Source organism: Hypanus sabinus, chromosome 29 (assembly GCF_030144855.1).
Source record: "Hypanus sabinus isolate sHypSab1 chromosome 29, sHypSab1.hap1, whole genome shotgun sequence".
NCBI classification, from domain to species: Eukaryota; Metazoa; Chordata; class Chondrichthyes; order Myliobatiformes; family Dasyatidae; genus Hypanus; species Hypanus sabinus.
In genome coordinates, this window is record NC_082734.1 from 27,097,744 (window position 1) to 27,125,681 (window position 27,938).

The window sequence follows — 27,938 nt, forward strand, 5'->3', positions numbered from 1 at the left end:
AAACCTGGCTGAGGCGGTTATGTATGAGGACTGGGAGTGTGAGGGGTTAGGGTATGAGGACTGTGTGGGGTGAGTGAGATGGGTTTAGGGGTCCCAGGGGATGTGATCTGAGTGGGGTGAGTGGTGTTGGTTTGGGAGGTGTGACGGGGTGTCAGGATGGGGGAGTTTGGGGTCTATGGGGGGTATGTGAGGGCTGTGGGGACAGGAGAATCGTGTTCCTTCTCTGACCACTCACCATGACCGGGCAGGTGCAGACTCTGAACGAACAGGAGTGGGAACGAGCCCAACAGGCCAACGTCCTGGCGAACGTGACCCAGGCCTTTGAGAGCGACGTTGATGGTTCGGACATCGACGACGACGATAGGGAGACGATATTCAGCTCTGCTGACATCCTGTCTCCCAGTGGCCAGACAGATGTTCAGACACTCGCTCTGATGCTCCAGGAACAGCTGGAAGCCATCAACAAGGAAATCCGGTGAGGAGAAGGGGAGAGGGTTGTGTTGGTGGGGACTTTCCCTCAGTTACCAGTTGAAAGTTGCACTGCAAATGGTGGGGAACGAGGGGGGGGGCAACAGGTTACACCCAGAAAAGGAGGCCAAGTTACACCAGGAATGGGGACAGAATTAAACTGCGGACAGCGGCTGGGTAAAAACTGGGAAAAGGAGGGGATGTTCTGCTACCATGTCATGTCCCTCTCTCACTATCCTTATCACCATTCTCCTTACCCCTCCCATTACTCTCTCTCCCTTCTCCCCTCCTCCATTTCTCCCCTTCCCTGTACCCTCCACCCTTCCCCACACACCCTCCACCCTCCCACACACGAACTACACCCTCCCACACACGAACTCCACCCTTCCACACGCCCTCCAACCTTCCGCACACGCACTCCACCCTTCCCCACACGCCCTCCAACCTTCCCCTCACGCACTACACCCTTCCCCACACGCACTCCACACATCCCCTGATAAACAACCACTCCACACACGCATGCACCTCCCCTCCCCATCCCCCCTCCTTCCCCACCTTCACCCTCACGACTCTCCATGTACTCCGCGACGGGAGCCGTTCCATCGATGACCGTGCACTCAATGACAGGAGCCGTTCCCTCAATGACCGTGTACTCAATGACAGGAGCCGTTCCCCCGATGACCGTGTGCTCTGTGACAGGAGCCGATCCCTCGATGACCGTGTGCTCTGTGACAGGAGCCGATCCCTCGATGACCGTGTACTCAATGACTGGAGCCGTTCCCTCAATGACCGTGTGGTCTGAGACACGACCCGTTCCCTCAATGACCGTGAACTCAATGACAGGACCCATTCCCTCGATGACCGTGTACTCAATGACTGGAGCCGTTCCCTCAATGACCGTGTACTTAATGACAGGAGCCGTTCCATCGATGACCGTGTGGTCTGAGACAGGACCCGTTCCCTCAATGACCGTGTGCTCGGTGACAGGAGTCGTTCTCTCGATGACCGTGTGATCCGTGACAGGAGCCATTCCCTCGATGACCGAGAACTCAATGACGGGACCCGTTCCCTCGGTAACCGTGTACTCAATGAGAGGAGCCATTCCCTCGATGACCGTCTGCTCAATGACAGGAGCCGTTCCCTCGATGACCGTGTACTCAATGACAGGAGCCGTTCCCTTGATGACCGTGTACTCAATGACAGGAGCCGTTCCCTCGATGACCGTGTACTCAATGACAGGAGCCGTTCCCTCACTGACCATGTGCTCAGTGACAGGAGCCGTTCCCTCGATGACCATGTACTCAATGACAGGAGCCGTTCCCTCGATGACCGTGTGCTCAATGACAGGAGCCGTTCCCTCGATGACCGTGTACTCAATGGCAGGAGCCGTTCCCTCGATGACCGTGCACTCAATGATAGGAGCCGTTCCCTCGATGACCGTGTGCTCCGTGACAGGAGCCATTCCCTCGCTGACCGTGCGCTCCGTGATAGGAGCCGTTCCTTCGATGATCATGTACTCAGTGACAGGAGCCGTTCCCTCGATGACCGTGTACTCACTGACAGGAGCCGTTCCCTCGATGACCATGTACTCAATGACAGGAGCCGTTCCCTCGATGACCGTGTACTGAATGACAGGAGCTGTTCCCTCGATGTCCGTGCCCTCAATGACAGGAGCCATTCACTCGATGACCGTGTACTCCGTGACAGGAGCCGTTCCCTTGATGACCGTGTACTCAATGACAGGAGCCGTTCCCTGACTGACCGTGTACTCAATGACAGGAGCGATTCCCTCGATGACCGTCTGCTCTGTGACAGGAGCCGTTCCCTCAATGACCGTGTACTCAGTGACAGGCGCCATTCCCTCGATGACCATGTACTCAATGACAGGAGCCGTTCCCTCGATGACCCCGTACACCGCGACGGGAGCCGTTCCCTCGATGACCGTGTGCTCCGTGACAGGACCCGTTCCCTTGATGACCGTGTGCTCAGTGACAGGAGCCGTTCCGTCGATGACCATGTACTCAGTGACAGGAGCCGTTCCCTCGATGACCGTGTACTCAATGACAGGAGCCATTCCCTCCCTGACCATGTGCTCTGCGACAGGAGCCGTTCCCTCGATGAACGTGTACTCAATGACAGGAGCCGTTCCCTCGTTGACCCCGTACTCCGCGACGGGAGCCGTTCCCTCGATGACCGTGTGCTCCGTGACGGGAGCCGTTCCCTCGATGACCGTGTACTCAATGACAGGAGCCGTTCCCTCGATGACCGTGTATTCCGCGACAGGAGCCGTTCCCTCGATGAACGTGTACTCAATGACAGGAGCTTTTCCCTCGATGACCGTGTACTCCAAAACAGGAGCCGTTCACTCGATGACCGTGTGCTCAGTGACAGGAGCCGTTAGCTCGCTGACCGTGTACCCCATAACAGGAGCCGTTCCCTCGATGACCGTGTACTGAATGACAAGAGCCATTCCCTCGATGACCGTGTGGTCCGTGAGAGGAGCCGTTCCATCGATGACCGTGTATTCAGTGACAGGAGCCGTTCCCTCGATGACCGTGCACTGAATGACAAGAGCCATTCCCTCGATGACCGTGTGGTCCGTGACAGGATCTGTTCCCTCGATGACCGTGTGCTCAATGACGGGAGCCATTCCCTAGATGACCGTGTGCTCCGTGACAGGACCCGTTCCCTCGATGACCGTGAACTCAATGACAGGAGCCGTTCCGTCGATGACCGTGTACTCAAGGACAGGACCCGTTCCCTCGATGTCCGTGAACTCAATGACGGGAGCCGTTCCGTCGATGACCGTGTGCTCAAGGACGGGAGCCGTTCCCTCGCTGACTGTGTACTCAATGACAGGAGCCGTTCCCTCGCTGACTGTGTACTCAATGACAGGAGCCGTTCCCTCGATGACCGTGTACTCCGCGACAGGAGCCGTTCCCTCGATGACCGTATGCACAATGACAGGAGCCGTTCCCTCGATGACCTTGTGCTCCGTGGCAGGAGCCGTTCCTTCGATGACCGGGAACTCAATGACGGGAGTCGTTCCCTTGATGACCGTGTGCTCAATGACAGGAGCCGTTCCCTCCATGACCGTGTACTCACTGACAGGAGTCGTTCCCTCGATGACCGTGTGCTCAATGACAGGTGCCGTTCCCTCCATGACCGTGTGCTCAATGACAGGAGCCATTCCCTCGATAACCGTGTGCTCCGTGACAGGAGCCGTTCCCTCGATGACCGTGTGCTCAATGACAGGAGCCGTTCCCTCCATGACCGTGGACTCAATGATAGGCGCCGTTCCCTCGATGACCGTGTGCTCGGTGACAGGAGTCGTTCCCTCGATGACCGTGTGCTCCGTGACAGGAGCCAGTCCCTCGATGACCGTGTACTCAGTGAGAGGAGCCGTTCCCTCGATGACTGTGTGCTCTGCGACAGGAGCCGTTCCCTCGATGACCCCGTACTCCGCGACGGGAGCCGTTCCCTCGATGACCGTGTGCTCCGTGACGGGAACCGTTCCCTCGCTGACCGTGTGCTCAATGACAGGAGCCGTTCCCTCGATGACCGTGTACTCAATGACAGGAGCCGTTCCCTCGATGACCGTGTGCTCCGTGACAGGAGCCAGTCCGTCGATGACCGTGTGCTCAGTGACAGGAGCAGTTCTCTCGATGACCGTGTGCTCCTTGACAGGAGCCGTTCCCTCGATGACCGTTTACTCAATGACAGCAGCCGTTCCCTCGATGACCGTGTAGTCCGTGACAGGACCCGTTCCCTCAGTGACCGTGAACTCAATGACGGGAGCCGTTCCCTCGATGACCGTGTACTGCGCGGCTGGAGCGGTTCCCTCGATGACCGTGTGGTCCGTGAGAGGAGCGGTTCCCTCGATGACCGTGCACTGAATGACTGGAGCCGTTCCCTCGATGACCGTGTGGTCCGTGACAGGAGCCGTTCCATCGATGACCGTGTACTCAATGACAGGAGCCATTCCCTCGATAACCGTGTGCTCCGTGACAGGAGCCGTTCCATGAATGACCGTGTACTCAGAGACAGGATCCGTTCCCTCGATGACCGTGTACTCAATGACAGGAGCCGTTCCCTCGATGACCGTATACTCAATGACAGGGGCCGTACCCTCGATGTCCGTTTACTCCGTGACAGGAGCCGTTCCCTCGATGACCGTGTGCTCAATGACAGGAGCCGTTCCCTCGATGACCGTCTGCTCTGTGACAGGAGCCGTTCCCTCAATGACCGTGTACTCAGTGACAGGCGCCATTCTCTCGATGACCCCGTACTCCGTGACGGGAGCCGTTCCCTCGATGACCGTGTACTCAATGACAGGTGCCGTTCCCTCGTTGACCGTGTATTCCGCGACAGGAGCCGTTCCCTCGATGACCGTGTGGTCCGTGAGAGGAGCGGTTCCCTCGATGACCGTGCACTGAATGACAGGAGCCATTCCCTCGATGACCGTGTACTCAATGACAGGAGCCATTCCATCGATGACCGTGTACTCTGAGACAGGATCCGTTCCCTCGATGACCGTGTACTCAATGACAGGAGCCGTTCCCTCGATGACCGTATACTCAATGACAGAGGCCGTACCCTCGATGTCCGTATACTCCGTGACAGGGGCCGTTCCCTCGATGACCGTGTGCTCAATGACAGGAGCCGTTCCCTCGATGACCGTGTGGTCCGTGACAGGACCCGTTCCCTCGATGACCGTGAACTCAATGACGGGAGCCGTTCCGTCGATGACCGTGTACTCAAGGACAGGTGCCGTTCCCTCGCTGACTGTGTACTCAATGACAGGAGCCGTTCCCTCGATGACCGTGTACTCCGCGACAGGAGCCGTTCCCTCGATGACTGTGTGCTCCGCGACAGGAGCAGTTCCCTCGATGACCGTATGCTCAATGACAGGAGCCGTTCCCTCGATGACCGTGTACTCAATGACAGGAGCGGTTCCCTCGATGACAGTGTGCTCCGTGGCAGGAGCCGTTCCTTCGATGACTGTGAACACAATGACAGGAGCCGTTCCCTCGATGACCGTGTGCTCCATGAGAGGAGCCGTTCCCTCGATAACCGTGTACTCACTGACAGGAGCCGTTCCCTCGATGACCATGTGCTCAGTGACAGGAGCCATTCCCTCGATGACCATGTGCTCAATGACAGGAGCCGTTCCCTCGATGACCGTGTGCTCAATGACGAGAGCCGTTCCCTCCATGACCGTGGACTCAATGATAGGCGTCGTTCCCTCATTGACCGTGTGCCCGGTGACAGGACTCGTTCCCTCGATGACCGTGTGCTCAATGACAGGAGCTGTTCCCTCCATGACCGTGTGCTCAATGACAAGAGCCATTCCCTCGACGACCGTGTGCTCCGTGACAGGAGCCGTTCCCTCGATGACCGTGTGCTCACTGACAGGAGCCGTTCCCTCGATGACCGTGTGCTCAATGACAGGAGCCGTTCCCTCCATGACCGTGTGCTCGGTGACAGGACTCGCTCCCTCGATGACCGTGTGTTCCGTGAGAGGAGCTGTTCCCTCGCTGACCGTGTACTCAATGACAGGAGCCGTTCCCTCGATGACCGTGTACTCACTGACAGAAGTCGTTCCCTCGATGACCGTGTGCTCAATGACAGGAGCCGTTCCCTGCATGACCGTGTACTCCGTGACAGGAGCCGTTCCCTCGATAACCGTGTACTCCGTGACAGGAGCCGTTCCCTCGATGACCGTGTGCTCAATGACAGGAGCCGTTTCCTCCATGACCGTTGACTCAATGATAGGAGCCGTTCCCTCGATGACCGTGTGTTCGGTGACAGGAGTCGTTCCCTCGATGACCGTGTGCTCCGTGACAGGAGCCAGTCCCTCGATGACTGTGTGCTCAGTGACAGGAGCCGTTCTCTCGATGACCGTGTGCTCCTTGACAGGGGCCGTTCCCTCGATGACCGTTTACTCAATTGCAGGAGCCGTTACCTCGGTGACCACGTACTGAATGACAGGAGCCATTCCCTCGATGACCGTGTGGTCCGTGACAGGACCCGTTCCCTCATTGACTGTGAATTCAATGACGGGAGCCGTTCCGTCGATGACCGTGTACTCAATGACAGTATCCGTTCCCTCGATGACCGTGTACTGTGCGGCTGGAGCTGTTCCCTCGATGACCGTGTGCTCCGCGACAGGAGCCTTTCCCTCGATGACCGTGTACTCAATGACAGGAGCCGTTCCCTCGATGACCGTGTACTGTGCGGCTGGAGCCGTTCCCTCGATGACCGTGTACTCCGTGACAGGAGCCGTTCCCTCGATGACCGTGTACTCAATGACAGGAGCCGTTCCCTCGATGACGGTGTGCTCCGTGATAGGAGCCGTTCCCTCGATGACCGTGTACTCACTGACAGGAGCCGTTCCCTCGATGACCGTGTACTCACTGACAGGAGCCGTTCCCTCGATGACCGTGTACTCCGTGACAGGAGCCGTTCCCTCGATGACCGTGTACTCACTGACAGGAGCCGTTCCCTCGATGACCATGTGCTCAATGACAGGAGCTGTTCCCTCCATGACCGTGTGCTCAATGACAAGAGCCATTCCCTCGATGACCGTGTACTCCGTGACAGGAGCCGTTCCCTTGATGACCGTGTACTCAATGACAGGAGCGATTCCCTCGATGACCGTCTGCTCTGTGACAGGAGCCGTTCCCTCAATGACCGTGTACTCAGTGACAGGCGCCATTCCCTCGATGACCATGTACTCAATGACAGGAGCCGTTCCCTCGATGACCGTGTACTCAATGATAGGAGCCGTTCCCTCGATGACCGTGTGCTCCGTGACAGGAGCCGTTCCCTCGATGACCATGTACTCAATGACAGGAGCCGTTCCCTCGATGACCGTGTGCTCCTTGACAGGAGCCGTTCCCTCGATGACCGTTTACTCAATGACAGCAGCCGTTCCCTCGATGACCGTGTAGTCCGTGACAGGACCCGTTCCCTCAATGACCGTGAACTCAATGACGGGAGCCGTTCCCTCGATGACCGTGTACTGTGCGGCTGGAGCCGTTCCCTCGATGACTGTGTGCTCCGCGACAGGAGCCTTTCCCTCGATGACCGTGTGCTCAATGACAGGAGCCGTTCCCTCGATAACCGTGTGCTCCGTGAGAGGAGCCGTTCCCTCGATGACCATGTACTCAATGACAGGAGCCGTTCCCTCGATGACCGTGCACTGAATGACAAGAGCCATTCCCTCGATGACCGTGTGGTCCGTGACAGGAGCCGTTCCATCGATGACCGTGTACTCAATGACAGGAGCCATTCCCTCGATAACCGTGTGCTCCGTGACAGGAGCCGTTCCATCGATGACCGTGTACTCAGAGACAGGATCCGTTCCCTCGATGACCGTGTGCTCAATGACGGGAGCCGTTCCCTAGATGTCCGTGTGCTCCGTGACAGGACCTGTTCCCTCGATGACCGTGAACTCAATGACGGGAGCCGTTCCGTCGATGACCGTGTACTCAAGGACAGGAGCCGTTCCCTCGCTGACTGTGTACTCAATGACAGGAGCCGTTCCCTCGCTGACTGTGTACTCAATGACAGGAGCCGTTCCCTCGATGACCGTGTACTCCGCGACAGGAGCCGTTCCCTCGATGACCGTATGCACAATGACAGGAGCCGTTCCCTCGATGACCGTGTACTCAACGACAGGAGCGGTTCCCTCGATGACCGTGTGCTCCGTGGCAGGAGCCGTTCCTTCGATGACCGTGAACTCAATGACGGGAGTCGTTCCCTTGATGACCGTGTGCTCAATGACAGGAGCCGTTCCCTCCATGACCGTGTGCTCAGTGACAGGAGCCGTTCCCTCGATGACCGTGTACTCACTGACAGGAGTCGTTCCCTCGATGACCGTGTGCTCAATGACAGGTGCCGTTCCCTCCATGACCGTGTGCTCAATGACAGGAGCCATTCCCTCGATAACCGTGTGCTCCGTGACAGGAGCCGTTCCCTCGATGACCGTGTGCTCAATGACAGGAGCCGTTCCCTCCATGACCGTGGACTCAATGATAGGCGCCGTTCCCTCGATGACCGTGTGCTCGGTGACAGGAGTCGTTCCCTCGATGACCGTGTGCTCGGTGACAGGAGTCGTTCCCTCGATGACCGTGTGCTCCGTGACAGGAGCCAGTCCCTCGATGACCGTGTACTCAGTGAGAGGAGCCGTTCCCTCGATGACTGTGTGCTCTGCGACAGGAGCCGTTCCCTCGATGACCCCGTACTCCGCGACGGGAGCCGTTCCCTCGATGACCGTGTGCTCCGTGACGGGAGCCGTTCCCTCGCTGACCGTGTGCTCAAGGACAGGAGCCGTTCCCTCGATGATCGTGTGCTGCGTGACGGGAGCCGTTCCCTCGATGACCGTGTACTCAATGACAGGAGCCGTTCCCTCGATGACCGTGTGCTCCGTGACAGGAGCCAGTTCGTCGATGACCGTGTGCTCAGTGACAGGAGCAGTTCTCTCGATGACCGTGTGCTCCTTGACAGGACTCGTTCCCTCAATGACCGTGAACTCAATGACGGGAGCCGTTCCCTCGATGACCGTGTACTGCGCGGCTGGAGCCGTTCCCTCGATGACTGTGTGCTCCGCGACAGGAGCCTTCCCTCGATGACCGTGTACTCAATGACAGGAGCCGTTCCCTCGATGACCGTGTGGTCCGTGACAGGAGCCGTTCCATCGATGACCGTGTACTCAATGACAGGAGCCGTTCCCTTGATGACCGTATACTCAATGACAGGGGCCGTACCCTCGATGTCCGTGTACTCCGTGACAGGAGCCGTTCCCTCGATGACCGTGTGCTCAATGACAGGAGCCGTTCCCTCGATGACCGTGTGGTCCGTGACAGGACCCGTTCCCTCGATGACCGTGAACTCAATGACGGGAGCCGTTCCGTCGATGACCGTGTACTCGAGGACAGGACCCGTTCCCTCGATGACCGTGAACTCAATGACGGGAGCCGTTCCGTCGATGACCGTGTACTCAAGGACAGGTGCCGTTCCCTCGATGACCGTGTACTCCGTGACAGGAGCCGTTCCCTCGATGACCGTGTACTCACTGACAGGAGCCGTTCCCTCGATGACCATGTGCTCAATGACAGGAGCTGTTCCCTCCATGACCGTGTGCTCAATGACAAGAGCCATTCCCTCGATGACCGTGTACTCCGTGACAGGAGCCGTTCCCTTGATGACCGTGTACTCAATGACAGGAGCGATTCCCTCGATGACCGTCTGCTCTGTGACAGGAGCCGTTCCCTCAATGACCGTGTACTCAGTGACAGGCGCCATTCCCTCGATGACCATGTACTCAATGACAGGAGCCGTTCCCTCGATGACCGTGTACTCAATGATAGGAGCCGTTCCCTCGATGACCGTGTGCTCCGTGACAGGAGCCGTTCCCTCGATGACCATGTACTCAATGACAGGAGCCGTTCCCTCGATGACCGTGTGCTCCTTGACAGGAGCCGTTCCCTCGATGACCGTTTACTCAATGACAGCAGCCGTTCCCTCGATGACCGTGTAGTCCGTGACAGGACCCGTTCCCTCAATGACCGTGAACTCAATGACGGGAGCCGTTCCCTCGATGACCGTGTACTGTGCGGCTGGAGCCGTTCCCTCGATGACTGTGTGCTCCGCGACAGGAGCCTTTCCCTCGATGACCGTGTGCTCAATGACAGGAGCCGTTCCCTCGATAACCGTGTGCTCCGTGAGAGGAGCCGTTCCCTCGATGACCATGTACTCAATGACAGGAGCCGTTCCCTCGATGACCGTGCACTGAATGACAAGAGCCATTCCCTCGATGACCGTGTGGTCCGTGACAGGAGCCGTTCCATCGATGACCGTGTACTCAATGACAGGAGCCATTCCCTCGATAACCGTGTGCTCCGTGACAGGAGCCGTTCCATCGATGACCGTGTACTCAGAGACAGGATCCGTTCCCTCGATGACCGTGTGCTCAATGACGGGAGCCGTTCCCTAGATGTCCGTGTGCTCCGTGACAGGACCTGTTCCCTCGATGACCGTGAACTCAATGACGGGAGCCGTTCCGTCGATGACCGTGTACTCAAGGACAGGAGCCGTTCCCTCGCTGACTGTGTACTCAATGACAGGAGCCGTTCCCTCGCTGACTGTGTACTCAATGACAGGAGCCGTTCCCTCGATGACCGTGTACTCCGCGACAGGAGCCGTTCCCTCGATGACCGTATGCACAATGACAGGAGCCGTTCCCTCGATGACCGTGTACTCAACGACAGGAGCGGTTCCCTCGATGACCGTGTGCTCCGTGGCAGGAGCCGTTCCTTCGATGACCGTGAACTCAATGACGGGAGTCGTTCCCTTGATGACCGTGTGCTCAATGACAGGAGCCGTTCCCTCCATGACCGTGTGCTCAGTGACAGGAGCCGTTCCCTCGATGACCGTGTACTCACTGACAGGAGTCGTTCCCTCGATGACCGTGTGCTCAATGACAGGTGCCGTTCCCTCCATGACCGTGTGCTCAATGACAGGAGCCATTCCCTCGATAACCGTGTGCTCCGTGACAGGAGCCGTTCCCTCGATGACCGTGTGCTCAATGACAGGAGCCGTTCCCTCCATGACCGTGGACTCAATGATAGGCGCCGTTCCCTCGATGACCGTGTGCTCGGTGACAGGAGTCGTTCCCTCGATGACCGTGTACTCAGTGAGAGGAGCCGTTCCCTCGATGACTGTGTGCTCTGCGACAGGAGCCGTTCCCTCGATAACCCCGTACTCCGCGACGGGAGCCGTTCCCTCGATGACCGTGTGCTCCGTGACGGGAGCCGTTCCCTCGCTGACCGTGTGCTCAAGGACAGGAGCCGTTCCCTCGATGATCGTGTGCTGCGTAACGGGAGCCGTTCCCTCGATGACCGTGTACTCAATGACAGGAGCCGTTCCCTCGATGACCGTGTGCTCCGTGACAGGAGCCAGTTCGTCGATGACCGTGTGCTCAGTGACAGGAGCAGTTCTCTCGATGACCGTGTGCTCCTTGACAGGACTCGTTCCCTCAATGACCGTGAACTCAATGACGGGAGCCGTTCGCTCGATGACCGTGTACTGCGCGGCTGGAGCCGTTCCCTCGATGACTGTGTGCTCCGCGACAGGAGCCTTCCCTCGATGACCGTGTACTCAATGACAGGAGCCGTTCCCTCGATGACCGTGTGGTCCGTGACAGGAGCCGTTCCATCGATGACCGTGTACTCAATGACAGGAGCCGTTCCCTTGATGACCGTATACTCAATGACAGGGGCCGTACCCTCGATGTCCGTGTACTCCGTGACAGGAGCCGTTCCCTCGATGACCGTGTGCTCAATGACAGGAGCCGTTCCCTCGATGACCGTGTGGTCCGTGACAGGACCCGTTCCCTCGATGACCGTGAACTCAATGACGGGAGCCGTTCCGTCGATGACCGTGTACTCGAGGACAGGACCCGTTCCCTCGATGACCGTGAACTCAATGACGGGAGCCGTTCCGTCGATGACCGTGTACTCAAGGACAGGTGCCGTTCCCTCGCTGACTGTGTACTCAATGACAGGAGCCGTTCCCTCGCTGACTGTGTACTCAATGACAGGAGTCGTTCCCTCGATGACCGTGTACTCCGCGACAGGAGCCGTTCCCTCGATGACTGTGTGCTCCGCGACAGGAGCCGTTCCCTCGATGACCGTATGCTCAATGACAGGAGCCGTTCCCTCGATGACCGTGTGCTCCGCGACAGGAGCCGTTCCCTCGATGACCGTATGCTCAATGACAGGAGCCGTTCCCTCGATAACCGTGTGCTCCGTGACAGGTGCCGTTCCCTCGATGACCGTGTACTCACTGACAGGAGCCATTCCCTCCATGACCGTGGATTCAATGATAGGCGCCGTTCCCTCGATGACCGTGTGCTCGGTGACAGGACTCGTTCCCTCGATGACCGTGTGCTCGGTGACAGGACTCGTTCCCTCGATGACCGTGTGTTCCGTGACAGGAGCCGTTCCCTCGATGACCGTGAACTCACTGACAGGAGTCGTTCCCTCGATGACCGTGTGCTCAATGACAGGAGCCGTTCCCTGCATGACCGTGTACTCAATGACAGGAGCGGTTCCCTCGATGACAGTGTGCTCCGTGGCAGGAGCCGTTCCTTCGATGACTGTGTACTCAATGACAGGAGCCGTTCCCTCGATGACCGTGCACACAATGACAGGAGCCGTTCCCTCGATGACCGTGTACTCACTGACAGGAGCCGTTCCCTCGATGACCATGTGCTCAGTGACAGGAGTCGTTCCCTCGATGACCGTGTGCTCGGTGACAGGAGCCGTTCCCTCGATGACCGTGTGTTCCGTGACAGGAGCTGTTCCCTCGCTGACCGTGTGCACAATGACAGGAGCCGTTCCCTCGATGACCGTGTGGTCCGTGACAGGACCCGTTCCCTCGATGACTGTGAACTCACTGACAGGTGCCGTTCCCTCGATGACCGTGTACACACTGACAGAAGTCGTTCCCTCGATGACCGTGTGCTCAATGACAGGAGCCGTTCCCTGCATGACCGTGTACTCCGTGACAGGAGCCGTTCCCTCGATAACCGTGTACTCCGTGACAGGAGCCGTTCCCTCGATGACCGTGTGCTCAATGACAGGAGCCGTTTCCTCCATGACCGTTGACTCAATGATAGGAGCCGTTCTCTCGATGACCGTGTGCTCGGTGACAGGAGTCGTTCCCTCGATGACCGTGTGCTCCGTGACAGGAGCCAGTCCCTCGATGACTGTGTGCTCAGTGACAGGAGCCGTTCTCTCGATGACCGTGTGCTCCTTGACAGGGGCCGTTCCCTCGATGACCGTTTACTCAATTGCAGGAGCCGTTACCTCGATGACCACGTACTGAATGACAGGAGCCATTCCCTCGATGACCGTGTGGTCCGTGACAGGACCCGTTCCCTCATTGACTGTGAATTCAATGACGGGAGCCGTTCCGTCGATGACCGTGTACTCAATGACAGTATCCGTTCCCTCGATGACCGTGTACTCCGTGACAGCAGCCGTTCCCTCGATGACCGTGTGCTCCGCGACAGGAGCCTTTCCCTCGATGACCGTGTACTCAATGACAGGAGCCGTTCCCTCGATGACCGTGTACTGTGCGGATGGAGCCGTTCCCTCGATGACCGTGTACTCCGTGACAGGAGCCGTTCCCTCGATGATCGTGTACTCAATGACAGGAGACGTTCCCTCGATGACCGTGTACTCACTGACAAGAGCCATTCCCTCGATGACCGTGTACTCACTGACAAGAGCCATTCCCTCGATGACCGTGTACTCACTGACAAGAGCCGTTCCCTCGATGACCGTGTACTCAATGACAGGAGCGATTCCCTCGATGACCGTCTGCTCTGTGACAGGAGCCGTTCCCTCAATGACCGTGTACTCAGTGACAGGCGCCATTCCGTCAATGACCATGTACTCAATGACAGGAGCCGTTCCCTCGATGACCGTGTACTCAATGATAGGAGCCGTTCCCTCGATGACCGTGTGCTCCGTGACAGGAGCCGTTCCCTCGATGACCATGTACTCAATGACAGGAGCCGTTCCCTCGATGACCGTGCACTGAATGACAAGAGCCATTCCTTCGATGACCCTGTGGTCCGTGACAGGAGCCGTTCCATCGATGACCGTGTACTCAATGACAGGAGCCATTCCCTCGTTAACCGTGTGCTCCGTGACAGGAGCCGTTCCATCGATGACCGTGTACTCAGAGACAGGATCCGTTCCCTCGATGACCGTGAACTCAATGACGGGAGCCGTTCCCTAGATGTCCGTGTGCTCCGTGACAGGACCCGTTCCCTCGATGACCGTGAACTCAATGACGGGAGCCGTTCCGTTGTTGACCGTGTACTCAAGGACAGGAGCCTTCCCTCGATGACCGTGTACTCAATGACAGGAGTCGTTCCCTCGATGACCGTGTGCTCAATGACAGGAGCTGTTCCCTCCATGACCGTGTGCTCAATGACAAGAGCCATTCCCTCGATGACCGTGTGCTCCGTGACAGGAGCCGTTCCCTCCATGACCGTGTGCTCGGTGACAGGAGCTGTTCCCTCGCTGACCGTGTGCTCAATGACAGGAGCCGTTCCCTCGATGACCGTGTGGTCCGTGACAGGACCCGTTCCCTCGATGACCGTGAACACACTGACAGGTGCCGTTCCCTCGATGACCGTGTGGTCCTTGACAGGACCCGTTCCCTCGATGACCGTGAACACACTGACAGGAGCCGTTCCCTCGATGACCGTGTGTTCCGTGAGAGGAGCCGTTCCCTCGATGACCGTGTACTCAATGACAGGAGCCGTTCCCTCGCTGACCGTGTGCTCCGTGACAGGAGCTGTTCCCTCGCCGACCGTGTGCTCAATGACAGGAGCCGTTCCCTCGATGACCGTGTACTCACTGACAGGTGCCGTTCCCTCGATGACCGTGTACTCACTGACAGGAGCCGTTCCCTCGATGACCGTGCACGCAATGACAGGAGCGTTCCCTCGATGACCGTGTGCTCCAGGAGAGGAGCCGTTCTCTCGATAACCGTGTGCTCCGTGACAGGTGCCGTTCCCTCGATGACCGTGTACTCACTGACAGGAGTCGTTCCCTCGATGACCGTGTGCTCAATGACAGGAGCCGTTCCCTCCATGACCGTGTGCTCAATGACAAGAGCCGTTCCCTCGATGACCGTGTGCTCAATGACAGGAGTCGTTCCCTCGATGACCATGTACTGAATGACAGGAGCCATTCCCTCGATGACCGTGTGGTCCGTGACAGGACCCGTTCCCTCATTGACTGTGAATTCAATGATGGGAGCCGTTCCGTCGATGACCGTGTACTCAATGACAGTATCCGTTCCCTCGATGACCGTGTACTGTGCGGCTGGAGCCGTTCCCTCGATGACCGTGTGCTCCGTGACAGGAGCCTTTCCCTCGATGACCGTGTACTCAATGACAGGAGCCGTTCCCTCGATGACCGTGTACTCCGTGACAGCAGCCGTTTCCTCGATGACCGTAGCTCAATGACAGGAGCTGTTCCCTCGATGACCATGTGCTCAATGTCAGAAGCCGTTCCCTCGATGACCGTGTACTCACTGACAGGAGCCGTTCTCTCGCTGACCGTGTACTCACTGACAGGAGCCGTTCCCTCGATGACCGTGTACTCAGTGACAGGAGTCGTACCCTCGCTAAACGTGTGCTCCATGACAGGAGCCGTTCCCTCGCTGACCATGTGCTCAATGACAGGAGCCGTTCCCTCGATGACGTGCGCTGCGTGACAGGGGCCGTTCCCTCGATGACCTTGTGCTCACTGACAGGAGTCGTTCCCTCGATGACCGTGTGCTCAATGACAGGAGCCGTTCCCTCCATGACCGTGTGCTCAATGACAAGAGCCGTTCCCTCGATGACCGTGTGCTCAATGACAGGAGCTGTTCGCTCCATGACCGTGTGCTCAATGACAAGAGCCATTCCCTCGATGACCGTGTGCTCCGTGACAGGAGCAGTTCCCTCCATGACCGTGGACTCAATGACAGGAGCCGTTCCCTCGATGACCGTGTGCTCGGTGACAGGACTCGTTCCCTCGATGACCGTGTGTTCCGTGAGAGGAGCCGTTCCCTCGATGACCGTGTACTCAATGACAGGAGCCGTTCCCTCGCTGACCGTGTGCTCCGTGACAGGAGCTGTTCCCTCGCTGACCGTGTGCTCAATGACAGGAGCCGTTCCCTCGATGACCGTGTGGTCCGTGACAGGACCCGTTCCCTCGATGACCGTGAACTCACTGACAGGTGCCGTTCCCTCGATGACCGTGTACTCACTGACAGGAGTCGTTCCCTCGATGATCGTGTGCACAATGACAGGAGCCGTTCCCTGCGTGACCGTGTACTCCGTGACAGGAGCCGTTCCCTCGATAACCGTGTACTCCGTGACAGGAGCCGTTCCCTCGATGACCGTGTGCTCAATGACAGGAGCCGTTTCCTCCATGACCGTTGACTCAATGATAGGAGCCGTTCCCTCGATGACCGTGTGCTCGGTGACAGGAGTCGTTCCCTCGATGACCATGTGCTCCGTGACAGGAGCCAGTCCCTCGATGACTGTGTGCTCAGTGACAGGAGCCGTTCTCTCGATGACTGTGTGCTCCTTGACAGGGGCCGTTCCCTCGATGACCGTTTACTCAATTGCAGGAGCCGTTACCTCAATGACCATGTACTGAATGACAGGAGCCATTCCCTCGATGACCGTGTGGTCCGTGACAGGACCCGTTCCCTCATTGACTGTGAATTCAATGACGGGAGCCGTTCCGTCGATGACCGTGTACTCACTGACAGGAGCCGTTCTCTCGCTGACCGTGTACTCACTGACAGGAGCCGTTCCCTCGATGACCGTGTACTCAGTGACAGGAGTCGTACCCTCGCTAAACGTGTGCTCCATGACAGGAGCCGTTCCCTTGATGACCGTGTGCTCACTGACAGGTGCCGTTCCCTCGATGACCGTGTGGTCCGTGACAGGACCCGTTCCCTCAATGACCGTGAACTCAATGAGAGTAGCGGTTCCCTCGATGACCGTGTGGTCCGTGACAGGACCCGTTTCCTCAATGACCGTGAACTCAATGACGGGAGCCGTTCCCTTGATGACCGTGTACTGTGCGGCTGGAGCCGTTCCCTCGATGACTGTGTGCTCCGCGACAGGAGCCTTTCCCTCGATGACCATGTGCTCAATGACAGGAGCCGTTCCCTCGATGACCGTGTACTCAGTGACAGGAGCCGTTCCCACGATGACAGTGTGCTCCGTGATAGGAGCCGTTCCCTCAATGACCGTGTACTCAATGAGAGTAGCGGTTCCCTCGATGACCGTGTACTCAATGACAGGAGCCGTTCCCTCGCTGACCGTGTGCTCCGTGACAGGAGCTGTTCCCTCGCTGACCGTGTGCTCAATGACAGGAGCCGTTCCCTCGATGACCGTGTGGTCCGTGACAGGACCCGTTCCCTCGATGACCGTGAACTCACTGACAGGTGCCGTTCCCTCGATGACCGTGTACTCACTGACAGGAGTCGTTCCCTCGATGACCGTGTGCTCAATGACAGGAGCCGTTCCCTGCATGACCGTGTACTCCGTGACAGGAGCCGTTCCCTCGATGACCGTGTGGTCCGTGACAGGACCCGTTCCCTCGATGACCGTGAACTCACTGACAGGTGCCGTTCCCTCGATGACCGTGTACTCACTGACAGGAGTCGTTCCCTCGATGACCGTGTGCTCAATGACAGGAGCCGTTCCCTGCATGACCGTGTACTCCGCGACAGGAGCCGTTCCCTCGATGACCGTATGCTCAATGACAGGAGCCGTTCCCTCGATGACCGTGTACTCAATGACAGGAGCCGTTCCTTCGATGACTGTGTACTCACTGACAGGAGCCGTTCCCTCGATGACCGTGCACGCAATGACAGGAGCCGTTCCCTCGATGACCGTGTGCTCCATGAGAGGAGCCGTTCCCTCGATAACCGTGTGCTCCGTGACAGGTGCCGTTCCCTCGATGACTGTGTGCTCGGTGACAGGACTCGTTCCCTCCATGACCGTGTGCTCAATGACAAGAGCCATTCCCTCGATGACCTTGTGTTCCGTGACAGGAGCCGTTCCCTCGATGACCGTGTGCTCCGTGACAGGAGCCAGTTCGTCGATGACCGTGTGCTCAGTGACAGGAGCAGTTCTCTCGATGACCGTGTGCTCCTTGACAGGAGCCATTCCCTCGATGACCGTGTACTCACTGACAGGAGTCGTTCCCTCGATGACCGTGTGCTCAATGACAGGTGCCGTTCCCTCCATGACCGTGTGCTCCTTGACAGGAGCCATTCCCTCGATGACCGTTTACTCAATGACAGCAGCCGTTCCGTCGATGACCGTGTAGTCCGTGACAGGACCCATTCCCTCAATGACCGTGAACTCAATGACGGGAGCCGTTCCCTCGATGACCGTGTACTGCGCGGCTGGAGCCGTTCCCTCGATGACTGTGTGCTCCGCGACAGGAGCCTTCCCTCGATGACCGTGGACTCAATGACAGGAGCCGTTCCCTCGATGACCGCGTGGTCCGTGAGAGGAGCGGTTCCCTCGATGACCGTGCACTGAATGACAGGAGCCGTTCCCTCGATGACCGTGTGGTCCGTGACAGGAGCCGTTCCATCGATGACCGTGTACTCAATGACAGGAGCCATTCCCTCGATAACCGTGTGCTCCGTGACAGGAGCCGTTCCATCGATGACCGTGTACTCAGAGACAGGATCCGTTCCCTCGATGACCGTGTACTCAATGACAGGAGCCGTTCCCTCGATGACCGTATACTCAATGACAGGGGCCGTACCCTCGATGTCCGTGTACTCCGTGACAGGAGCCGTTCCCTCGATGACCGTGTGCTCAATGACAGGAGCCGTTCCCTCGATGACCGTGTGGTCCGTGACAGGACCCGTTCCCTCGATGACCGTGAACTCAATGACGGGAGCCGTTCCGTCGATGACCGTGTACTCAATGACAGGTGCCGTTCCCTCGCTGACTGTGTACTCAATGACAGGAGCCGTTCCCTCGCTGACTGTGTACTCAATGACAGGAGCCATTCCCTCGATGACCGTGTACTCCGCGACAGGAGCCGTTCCCTCGATGAATGTGTGCTCCGCGACAGGAGCCGTTCCCTCGATGACCGTATGCTCAATGACAGGAGCCGTTCCCTCGATGACCGTGTACTCAATGACAGGAGCGGTTCCCTCGATGACAGTGTGCTCCGTGGCAGGAGCCGTTCCTTCGATGACTGTGTACTCACTGACAGGAGCCGTTCCCTCGATGACCGTGTACTCCGTGAGAGGAGCCGTTCCCTCGATAACCGTGTGCTCCGTGACAGGAGCCGTTCCCTCGATGACCATGGACTCAATGACAAGAGCCATTCCCTCGATGACCGTGTGCTCCGTGACAGGAGCCGTTCCCTCGATGACCGTGTACTCAATGACAGTAGCCGTTCCCTCCATGACCGTGGACTCAATGATAGGCGCCGTTCCCTCGATGACCGTGTGCTCGGTGACAGGACTCGTTTTCTCGATGACCGTGTGTTCCGTGAGAGGAGCCGTTCCCTCGATGACCGTGTACTCACTGACAGGAGTCGTTCCCTCGATGACCGTGTGCTCAATGACAGGAGCTGTTCCCTCCATGACCGTGTGCTCAATGACAAGAGCCATTCCCTCGATGACCGTGTGCTCCGTGACAGGAGCCGTTCCCTCGATGACCGTGTGGTCCGTGACAGGACCCGTTCCCTCGATGACCGTGAACACACTGACAGGAGCCGTTCCCTCGATGACCGTGTGGTCCGTGACAGGACCCGTTCCCTCGATGACCGTGAACACACTGACAGGAGCCGTTCCCTCGATGACCGTGTGTTCCGTGAGAGGAGCCGTTCCCTCGATGACCGTGTACTCAATGACAGGAGCCGTTCCCTCGCTGACCGTGTGCTCCGTGACAGGAGCTGTTCCCTCGCCGACCGTGTGCTCAATGACAGGAGCCGTTCCCTCGATGACCGTGTGGTCCGTGACAGGACCCGTTCCCTCGATGACTGTGTACTCACTGACAGGTGCCGTTCCCTCGATGACCGTGTACTCACTGACAGGAGCCGTTCCCTCGATGACCGTGCACGCAATGACAGGAGCCGTTCCCTCGATGACCGTGTGCTCCATGAGAGGAGCCGTTCCCTCGATAACCGTGTGCTCCGTGACAGGTGCCGTTCCCTCGATGACCGTGTACTCACTGACAGGAGTCGTTCCCTCGATGACCGTGTGCTCAATGACAGGAGCCGTTCCCTCCATGACCGTGTGCTCAATGACAAGAGCCGTTCCCTCGATGACCGTGTGCTCAATGACAGGAGCTGTTCCCTCCATGACCGTGTGCTCAATGACAAGAGCCATTCCCTCCATGACCGTGTGCTCAATGACAAGAGCCATTCCCTCGATGACCGTGTGCTCCGTGACAGGAGCAGTTCCCTCCATGGCCGTGGACTCAATGACAGGTGCCGTTCCCTCCATGACCGTGTGCTCCGTGACAGGACCCGTTCCCTCGATGACCGTGAACACACTGACAGGAGCCGTTCCCTCGATGACCGTGTGTTCCGTGAGAGGAGCCGTTCCCTCGATGACCGTGTACTCAATGACAGGAGCCGTTCCCTCGCTGACCGTGTGCTCCGTGACAGGAGCTGTTCCCTCGCCGACCGTGTGCTCAATGACAGGAGCCGTTCCCTCGATGACCGTGTGGTCCGTGACAGGACCCGTTCCCTCAATGACCGTGAACTCAATGAGAGTAGCGGTTCCCTCGATGACCGTGTGGTCCGTGACAGGACCCGTTTCCTCAATGACCGTGAACTCAATGACGGGAGCCGTTCCCTTGATGACCGTGTACTGTGCGGCTGGAGCCGTTCCCTCGATGACTGTGTGCTCCGCGACAGGAGCCTTTCCCTCGATGACCATGTGCTCAATGACAGGAGCCGTTCCCTCGATGACCGTGAACTCAATGAGAGTAGCGGTTCCCTCGATGACCGTGCACTGAATGACAAGAGCCATTCCTTCGATGACCCTGTGGTCCGTGACAGGAGCCGTTCCATCGATGACCGTGTACTCAATGACAGGAGCCATTCCCTCGTTAACCGTGTGCTCCGTGACAGGAGCCGTTCCATCGATGACCGTGTACTCAGAGACAGGATCCGTTCCCTCGATGACCGTGAACTCAATGACGGGAGCCGTTCCCTAGATGTCCGTGTGCTCCGTGACAGGACCCGTTCCCTCGATGACCGTGAACTCAATGACGGGAGCCGTTCCGTTGTTGACCGTGTACTCAAGGACAGGAGCCTTCCCTCGATGACCGTGTACTCAATGACAGGAGTCGTTCCCTCGATGACCGTGTGCTCAATGACAGGAGCTGTTCCCTCCATGACCGTGTGCTCAATGACAAGAGCCATTCCCTCGATGACCGTGTGCTCCGTGACAGGAGCCGTTCCCTCCATGACCGTGTGCTCGGTGACAGGAGCTGTTCCCTCGCTGACCGTGTGCTCAATGACAGGAGCCGTTCCCTCGATGACCGTGTGGTCCGTGACAGGACCCGTTCCCTCGATGACCGTGAACACACTGACAGGTGCCGTTCCCTCGATGACCGTGTGGTCCTTGACAGGACCCGTTCCCTCGATGACCGTGAACACACTGACAGGAGCCGTTCCCTCGATGACCGTGTGTTCCGTGAGAGGAGCCGTTCCCTCGATGACCGTGTACTCAATGACAGGAGCCGTTCCCTCGCTGACCGTGTGCTCCGTGACAGGAGCTGTTCCCTCGCCGACCGTGTGCTCAATGACAGGAGCCGTTCCCTCGATGACCGTGTACTCACTGACAGGTGCCGTTCCCTCGATGACCGTGTACTCACTGACAGGAGCCGTTCCCTCGATGACCGTGCACGCAATGACAGGAGCGTTCCCTCGATGACCGTGTGCTCCAGGAGAGGAGCCGTTCTCTCGATAACCGTGTGCTCCGTGACAGGTGCCGTTCCCTCGATGACCGTGTACTCACTGACAGGAGTCGTTCCCTCGATGACCGTGTGCTCAATGACAGGAGCCGTTCCCTCTATGACCGTGTCCTCAATGACAAGAGCCGTTCCCTCGATGACCGTGTGCTCAATGACAGGAGTCGTTCCCTCGATGACCATGTACTGAATGACAGGAGCCATTCCCTCGATGACCGTGTGGTCCGTGACAGGACCCGTTCCCTCATTGACTGTGAATTCAATGATGGGAGCCGTTCCGTCGATGACCGTGTACTCAATGACAGTATCCGTTCCCTCGATGACCGTGTACTGTGCGGCTGGAGCCGTTCCCTCGATGACCGTGTGCTCCGTGACAGGAGCCTTTCCCTCGATGACCGTGTACTCAATGACAGGAGCCGTTCCCTCGATGACCGTGTGGTCCGTGACAGGACCCGTTCCCTCGATGACCGTGAACTCACTGACAGGTGCCGTTCCCTCGATGACCGTGTACTCACTGACAGGAGTCGTTCCCTCGATGATCGTGTGCACAATGACAGGAGCCGTTCCCTGCGTGACCGTGTACTCCGTGACAGGAGCCGTTCCCTCGATAACCGTGTACTCCGTGACAGGAGCCGTTCCCTCGATGACCGTGTGCTCAATGACAGGAGCCGTTTCCTCCATGACCGTTGACTCAATGATAGGAGCCGTTCCCTCGATGACCGTGTGCTCGGTGACAGGAGTCGTTCCCTCGATGACCATGTGCTCCGTGACAGGAGCCAGTCCCTCGATGACTGTGTGCTCAGTGACAGGAGCCGTTCTCTCGATGACTGTGTGCTCCTTGACAGGGGCCGTTCCCTCGATGACCGTTTACTCAATTGCAGGAGCCGTTACCTCAATGACCATGTACTGAATGACAGGAGCCATTCCCTCGATGACCGTGTGGTCCGTGACAGGACCCGTTCCCTCATTGACTGTGAATTCAATGACGGGAGCCGTTCCGTCGATGACCGTGTACTCACTGACAGGAGCCGTTCTCTCGCTGACCGTGTACTCACTGACAGGAGCCGTTCCCTCGATGACCGTGTACTCAGTGACAGGAGTCGTACCCTCGCTAAACGTGTGCTCCATGACAGGAGCCGTTCCCTTGATGACCGTGTGCTCACTGACAGGTGCCGTTCCCTCGATGACCGTGTGGTCCGTGACAGGACCCGTTCCCTCAATGACCGTGAACTCAATGAGAGTAGCGGTTCCCTCGATGACCGTGTGGTCCGTGACAGGACCCGTTTCCTCAATGACCGTGAACTCAATGACGGGAGCCGTTCCCTTGATGACCGTGTACTGTGCGGCTGGAGCCGTTCCCTCGATGACTGTGTGCTCCGCGACAGGAGCCTTTCCCTCGATGACCATGTGCTCAATGACAGGAGCCGTTCCCTCGATGACCGTGTACTCAGTGACAGGAGCCGTTCCCACGATGACAGTGTGCTCCGTGATAGGAGCCGTTCCCTCAATGACCGTGTACTCAATGAGAGTAGCGGTTCCCTCGATGACCGTGTACTCAATGACAGGAGCCGTTCCCTCGCTGACCGTGTGCTCCGTGACAGGAGCTGTTCCCTCGCTGACCGTGTGCTCAATGACAGGAGCCGTTCCCTCGATGACCGTGTGGTCCGTGACAGGACCCGTTCCCTCGATGACCGTGAACTCACTGACAGGTGCCGTTCCCTCGATGACCGTGTACTCACTGACAGGAGTCGTTCCCTCGATGACCGTGTGCTCAATGACAGGAGCCGTTCCCTGCATGACCGTGTACTCCGTGACAGGAGCCGTTCCCTCGATGACCGTGTGGTCCGTGACAGGACCCGTTCCCTCGATGACCGTGAACTCACTGACAGGTGCCGTTCCCTCGATGACCGTGTACTCACTGACAGGAGTCGTTCCCTCGATGACCGTGTGCTCAATGACAGGAGCCGTTCCCTGCATGACCGTGTACTCCGCGACAGGAGCCGTTCCCTCGATGACCGTATGCTCAATGACAGGAGCCGTTCCCTCGATGACCGTGTACTCAATGACAGGAGCCGTTCCTTCGATGACTGTGTACTCACTGACAGGAGCCGTTCCCTCGATGACCGTGCACGCAATGACAGGAGCCGTTCCCTCGATGACCGTGTGCTCCATGAGAGGAGCCGTTCCCTCGATAACCGTGTGCTCCGTGACAGGTGCCGTTCCCTCGATGACTGTGTGCTCGGTGACAGGACTCGTTCCCTCCATGACCGTGTGCTCAATGACAAGAGCCATTCCCTCGATGACCTTGTGTTCCGTGACAGGAGCCGTTCCCTCGATGACCGTGTGCTCCGTGACAGGAGCCAGTTCGTCGATGACCGTGTGCTCAGTGACAGGAGCAGTTCTCTCGATGACCGTGTGCTCCTTGACAGGAGCCATTCCCTCGATGACCGTGTACTCACTGACAGGAGTCGTTCCCTCGATGACCGTGTGCTCAATGACAGGTGCCGTTCCCTCCATGACCGTGTGCTCCTTGACAGGAGCCATTCCCTCGATGACCGTTTACTCAATGACAGCAGCCGTTCCGTCGATGACCGTGTAGTCCGTGACAGGACCCATTCCCTCAATGACCGTGAACTCAATGACGGGAGCCGTTCCCTCGATGACCGTGTACTGCGCGGCTGGAGCCGTTCCCTCGATGACTGTGTGCTCCGCGACAGGAGCCTTCCCTCGATGACCGTGGACTCAATGACAGGAGCCGTTCCCTCGATGACCGCGTGGTCCGTGAGAGGAGCGGTTCCCTCGATGACCGTGCACTGAATGACAGGAGCCGTTCCCTCGATGACCGTGTGGTCCGTGACAGGAGCCGTTCCATCGATGACCGTGTACTCAATGACAGGAGCCATTCCCTCGATAACCGTGTGCTCCGTGACAGGAGCCGTTCCATCGATGACCGTGTACTCAGAGACAGGATCCGTTCCCTCGATGACCGTGTACTCAATGACAGGAGCCGTTCCCTCGATGACCGTATACTCAATGACAGGGGCCGTACCCTCGATGTCCGTGTACTCCGTGACAGGAGCCGTTCCCTCGATGACCGTGTGCTCAATGACAGGAGCCGTTCCCTCGATGACCGTGTGGTCCGTGACAGGACCCGTTCCCTCGATGACCGTGAACTCAATGACGGGAGCCGTTCCGTCGATGACCGTGTACTCAATGACAGGTGCCGTTCCCTCGCTGACTGTGTACTCAATGACAGGAGCCGTTCCCTCGCTGACTGTGTACTCAATGACAGGAGCCATTCCCTCGATGACCGTGTACTCCGCGACAGGAGCCGTTCCCTCGATGAATGTGTGCTCCGCGACAGGAGCCGTTCCCTCGATGACCGTATGCTCAATGACAGGAGCCGTTCCCTCGATGACCGTGTACTCAATGACAGGAGCGGTTCCCTCGATGACAGTGTGCTCCGTGGCAGGAGCCGTTCCTTCGATGACTGTGTACTCACTGACAGGAGCCGTTCCCTCGATGACCGTGTACTCCGTGAGAGGAGCCGTTCCCTCGATAACCGTGTGCTCCGTGACAGGAGCCGTTCCCTCGATGACCATGGACTCAATGACAAGAGCCATTCCCTCGATGACCGTGTGCTCCGTGACAGGAGCCGTTCCCTCGATGACCGTGTACTCAATGACAGTAGCCGTTCCCTCCATGACCGTGGACTCAATGATAGGCGCCGTTCCCTCGATGACCGTGTGCTCGGTGACAGGACTCGTTTTCTCGATGACCGTGTGTTCCGTGAGAGGAGCCGTTCCCTCGATGACCGTGTACTCACTGACAGGAGTCGTTCCCTCGATGACCGTGTGCTCAATGACAGGAGCTGTTCCCTCCATGACCGTGTGCTCAATGACAAGAGCCATTCCCTCGATGACCGTGTGCTCCGTGACAGGAGCCGTTCCCTCGATGACCGTGTGGTCCGTGACAGGACCCGTTCCCTCGATGACCGTGAACACACTGACAGGAGCCGTTCCCTCGATGACCGTGTGGTCCGTGACAGGACCCGTTCCCTCGATGACCGTGAACACACTGACAGGAGCCGTTCCCTCGATGACCGTGTGTTCCGTGAGAGGAGCCGTTCCCTCGATGACCGTGTACTCAATGACAGGAGCCGTTCCCTCGCTGACCGTGTGCTCCGTGACAGGAGCTGTTCCCTCGCCGACCGTGTGCTCAATGACAGGAGCCGTTCCCTCGATGACCGTGTGGTCCGTGACAGGACCCGTTCCCTCGATGACTGTGTACTCACTGACAGGTGCCGTTCCCTCGATGACCGTGTACTCACTGACAGGAGCCGTTCCCTCGATGACCGTGCACGCAATGACAGGAGCCGTTCCCTCGATGACCGTGTGCTCCATGAGAGGAGCCGTTCCCTCGATAACCGTGTGCTCCGTGACAGGTGCCGTTCCCTCGATGACCGTGTACTCACTGACAGGAGTCGTTCCCTCGATGACCGTGTGCTCAATGACAGGAGCCGTTCCCTCCATGACCGTGTGCTCAATGACAAGAGCCGTTCCCTCGATGACCGTGTGCTCAATGACAGGAGCTGTTCCCTCCATGACCGTGTGCTCAATGACAAGAGCCATTCCCTCCATGACCGTGTGCTCAATGACAAGAGCCATTCCCTCGATGACCGTGTGCTCCGTGACAGGAGCAGTTCCCTCCATGGCCGTGGACTCAATGACAGGAGCCGTTCCCTCGATGACCGTGTGCTCGGTGACAGGACTCGTTCCCTCGATGACCGTGTGTTCCGTGAGAGGAGCCGTTCCCTCGATGACCGTGTACTCAATGACAGGAGCCGTTCCCTCGCTGACCGTGTGCTCCGTGACAGGAGCTGTTCCCTCGCTGACCGTGTGCTCAATGACAGGAGCCGTTCCCTCGATGACCGTGTGGTCCGTGACAGGACCCGTTCCCTCGATGACCGTGAACTCACTGACAGGTGCCGTTCCCTCGATGACCGTGTACTCACTGACAGGAGTCGTTCCCTCGATGATGGTGTGCTCAATGACAGGAGCCGTTCCCTGCATGACCGTGTACTCCGTGACAGGAGCCGTTCCCTCGATAACCGTGTACTCCGTGACAGGAGCCGTTCCCTCGATGACCGTGTGCTCAATGACAGGAGCCGTTTCCTCCATGACCGTTGACTCAATGATAGGAGCCGTTCCCTCGATGACCGTGTGCTCGGTGACAGGAGTCGTTCCCTCGATGACCGTGTGCTCCGTGACAGGAGCCAGTCCCTCGATGACTGTGTGCTCAGTGACAGGAGCCGTTCTCTCGATGACTGTGTGCTCCTTGACAGGGGCCGTTCCCTCGATGACCGTTTACTCAATTGCAGGAGCCGTTACCTCGATGACCATGTACTGAATGACAGGAGCCATTCCCTCGATGACCGTGTGGTCCGTGACAGGACCCGTTCCCTCATTGACTGTGAATTCAATGACGGGAGCCGTTCCGTCGATGACCGTGTACTCAATGACAGTATCCGTTCCCTCGATGACCGTGTACTGTGCGGCTGGAGCCGTTCCCTCGATGACCGTGTGCTCCGTGACAGGAGCCTTTCCCTCGATGACCGTGTACTCAATGACAGGAGCCGTTCCCTCGATGACCGTGTACTCCGTGACAGCAGCCGTTTCCTCGATGACCGTAGCTCAATGACAGGAGCCGTTCCCTCGATGACCATGTGCTCAATGTCAGAAGCCGTTCCCTCGATGACCGTGTACTCACTGACAGGAGCCGTTCTCTCGCTGACCGTGTACTCACTGACAGGAGCCGTTCCCTCGATGACCGTGTACTCAGTGACAGGAGTCGTACCCTCGCTAAACGTGTGCTCCATGACAGGAGCCGTTCCCTCGCTGACCATGTGCTCAATGAC

The 27,938-nt window shown here is 58.1% G+C and overlaps 1 protein-coding gene across 6 annotated transcripts in view; it reads left to right on the plus strand.

Annotated features, from left to right (window-relative positions):
• LOC132383156 (liprin-alpha-3-like) overlaps positions 1 to 27,938 on the plus strand; it is a 259,537-nt gene that overhangs the window by 95,552 nt on the left and 136,047 nt on the right. For all 6 annotated transcript variants that reach the window (XM_059954012.1, XM_059954013.1, XM_059954016.1 and 3 more), the window contains one exon: positions 249 to 475. In XM_059954012.1, coding sequence (XP_059809995.1) covers positions 249 to 475 — 227 coding nt within the window. The remainder of the gene's footprint in view (positions 1 to 248; positions 476 to 27,938) is intronic.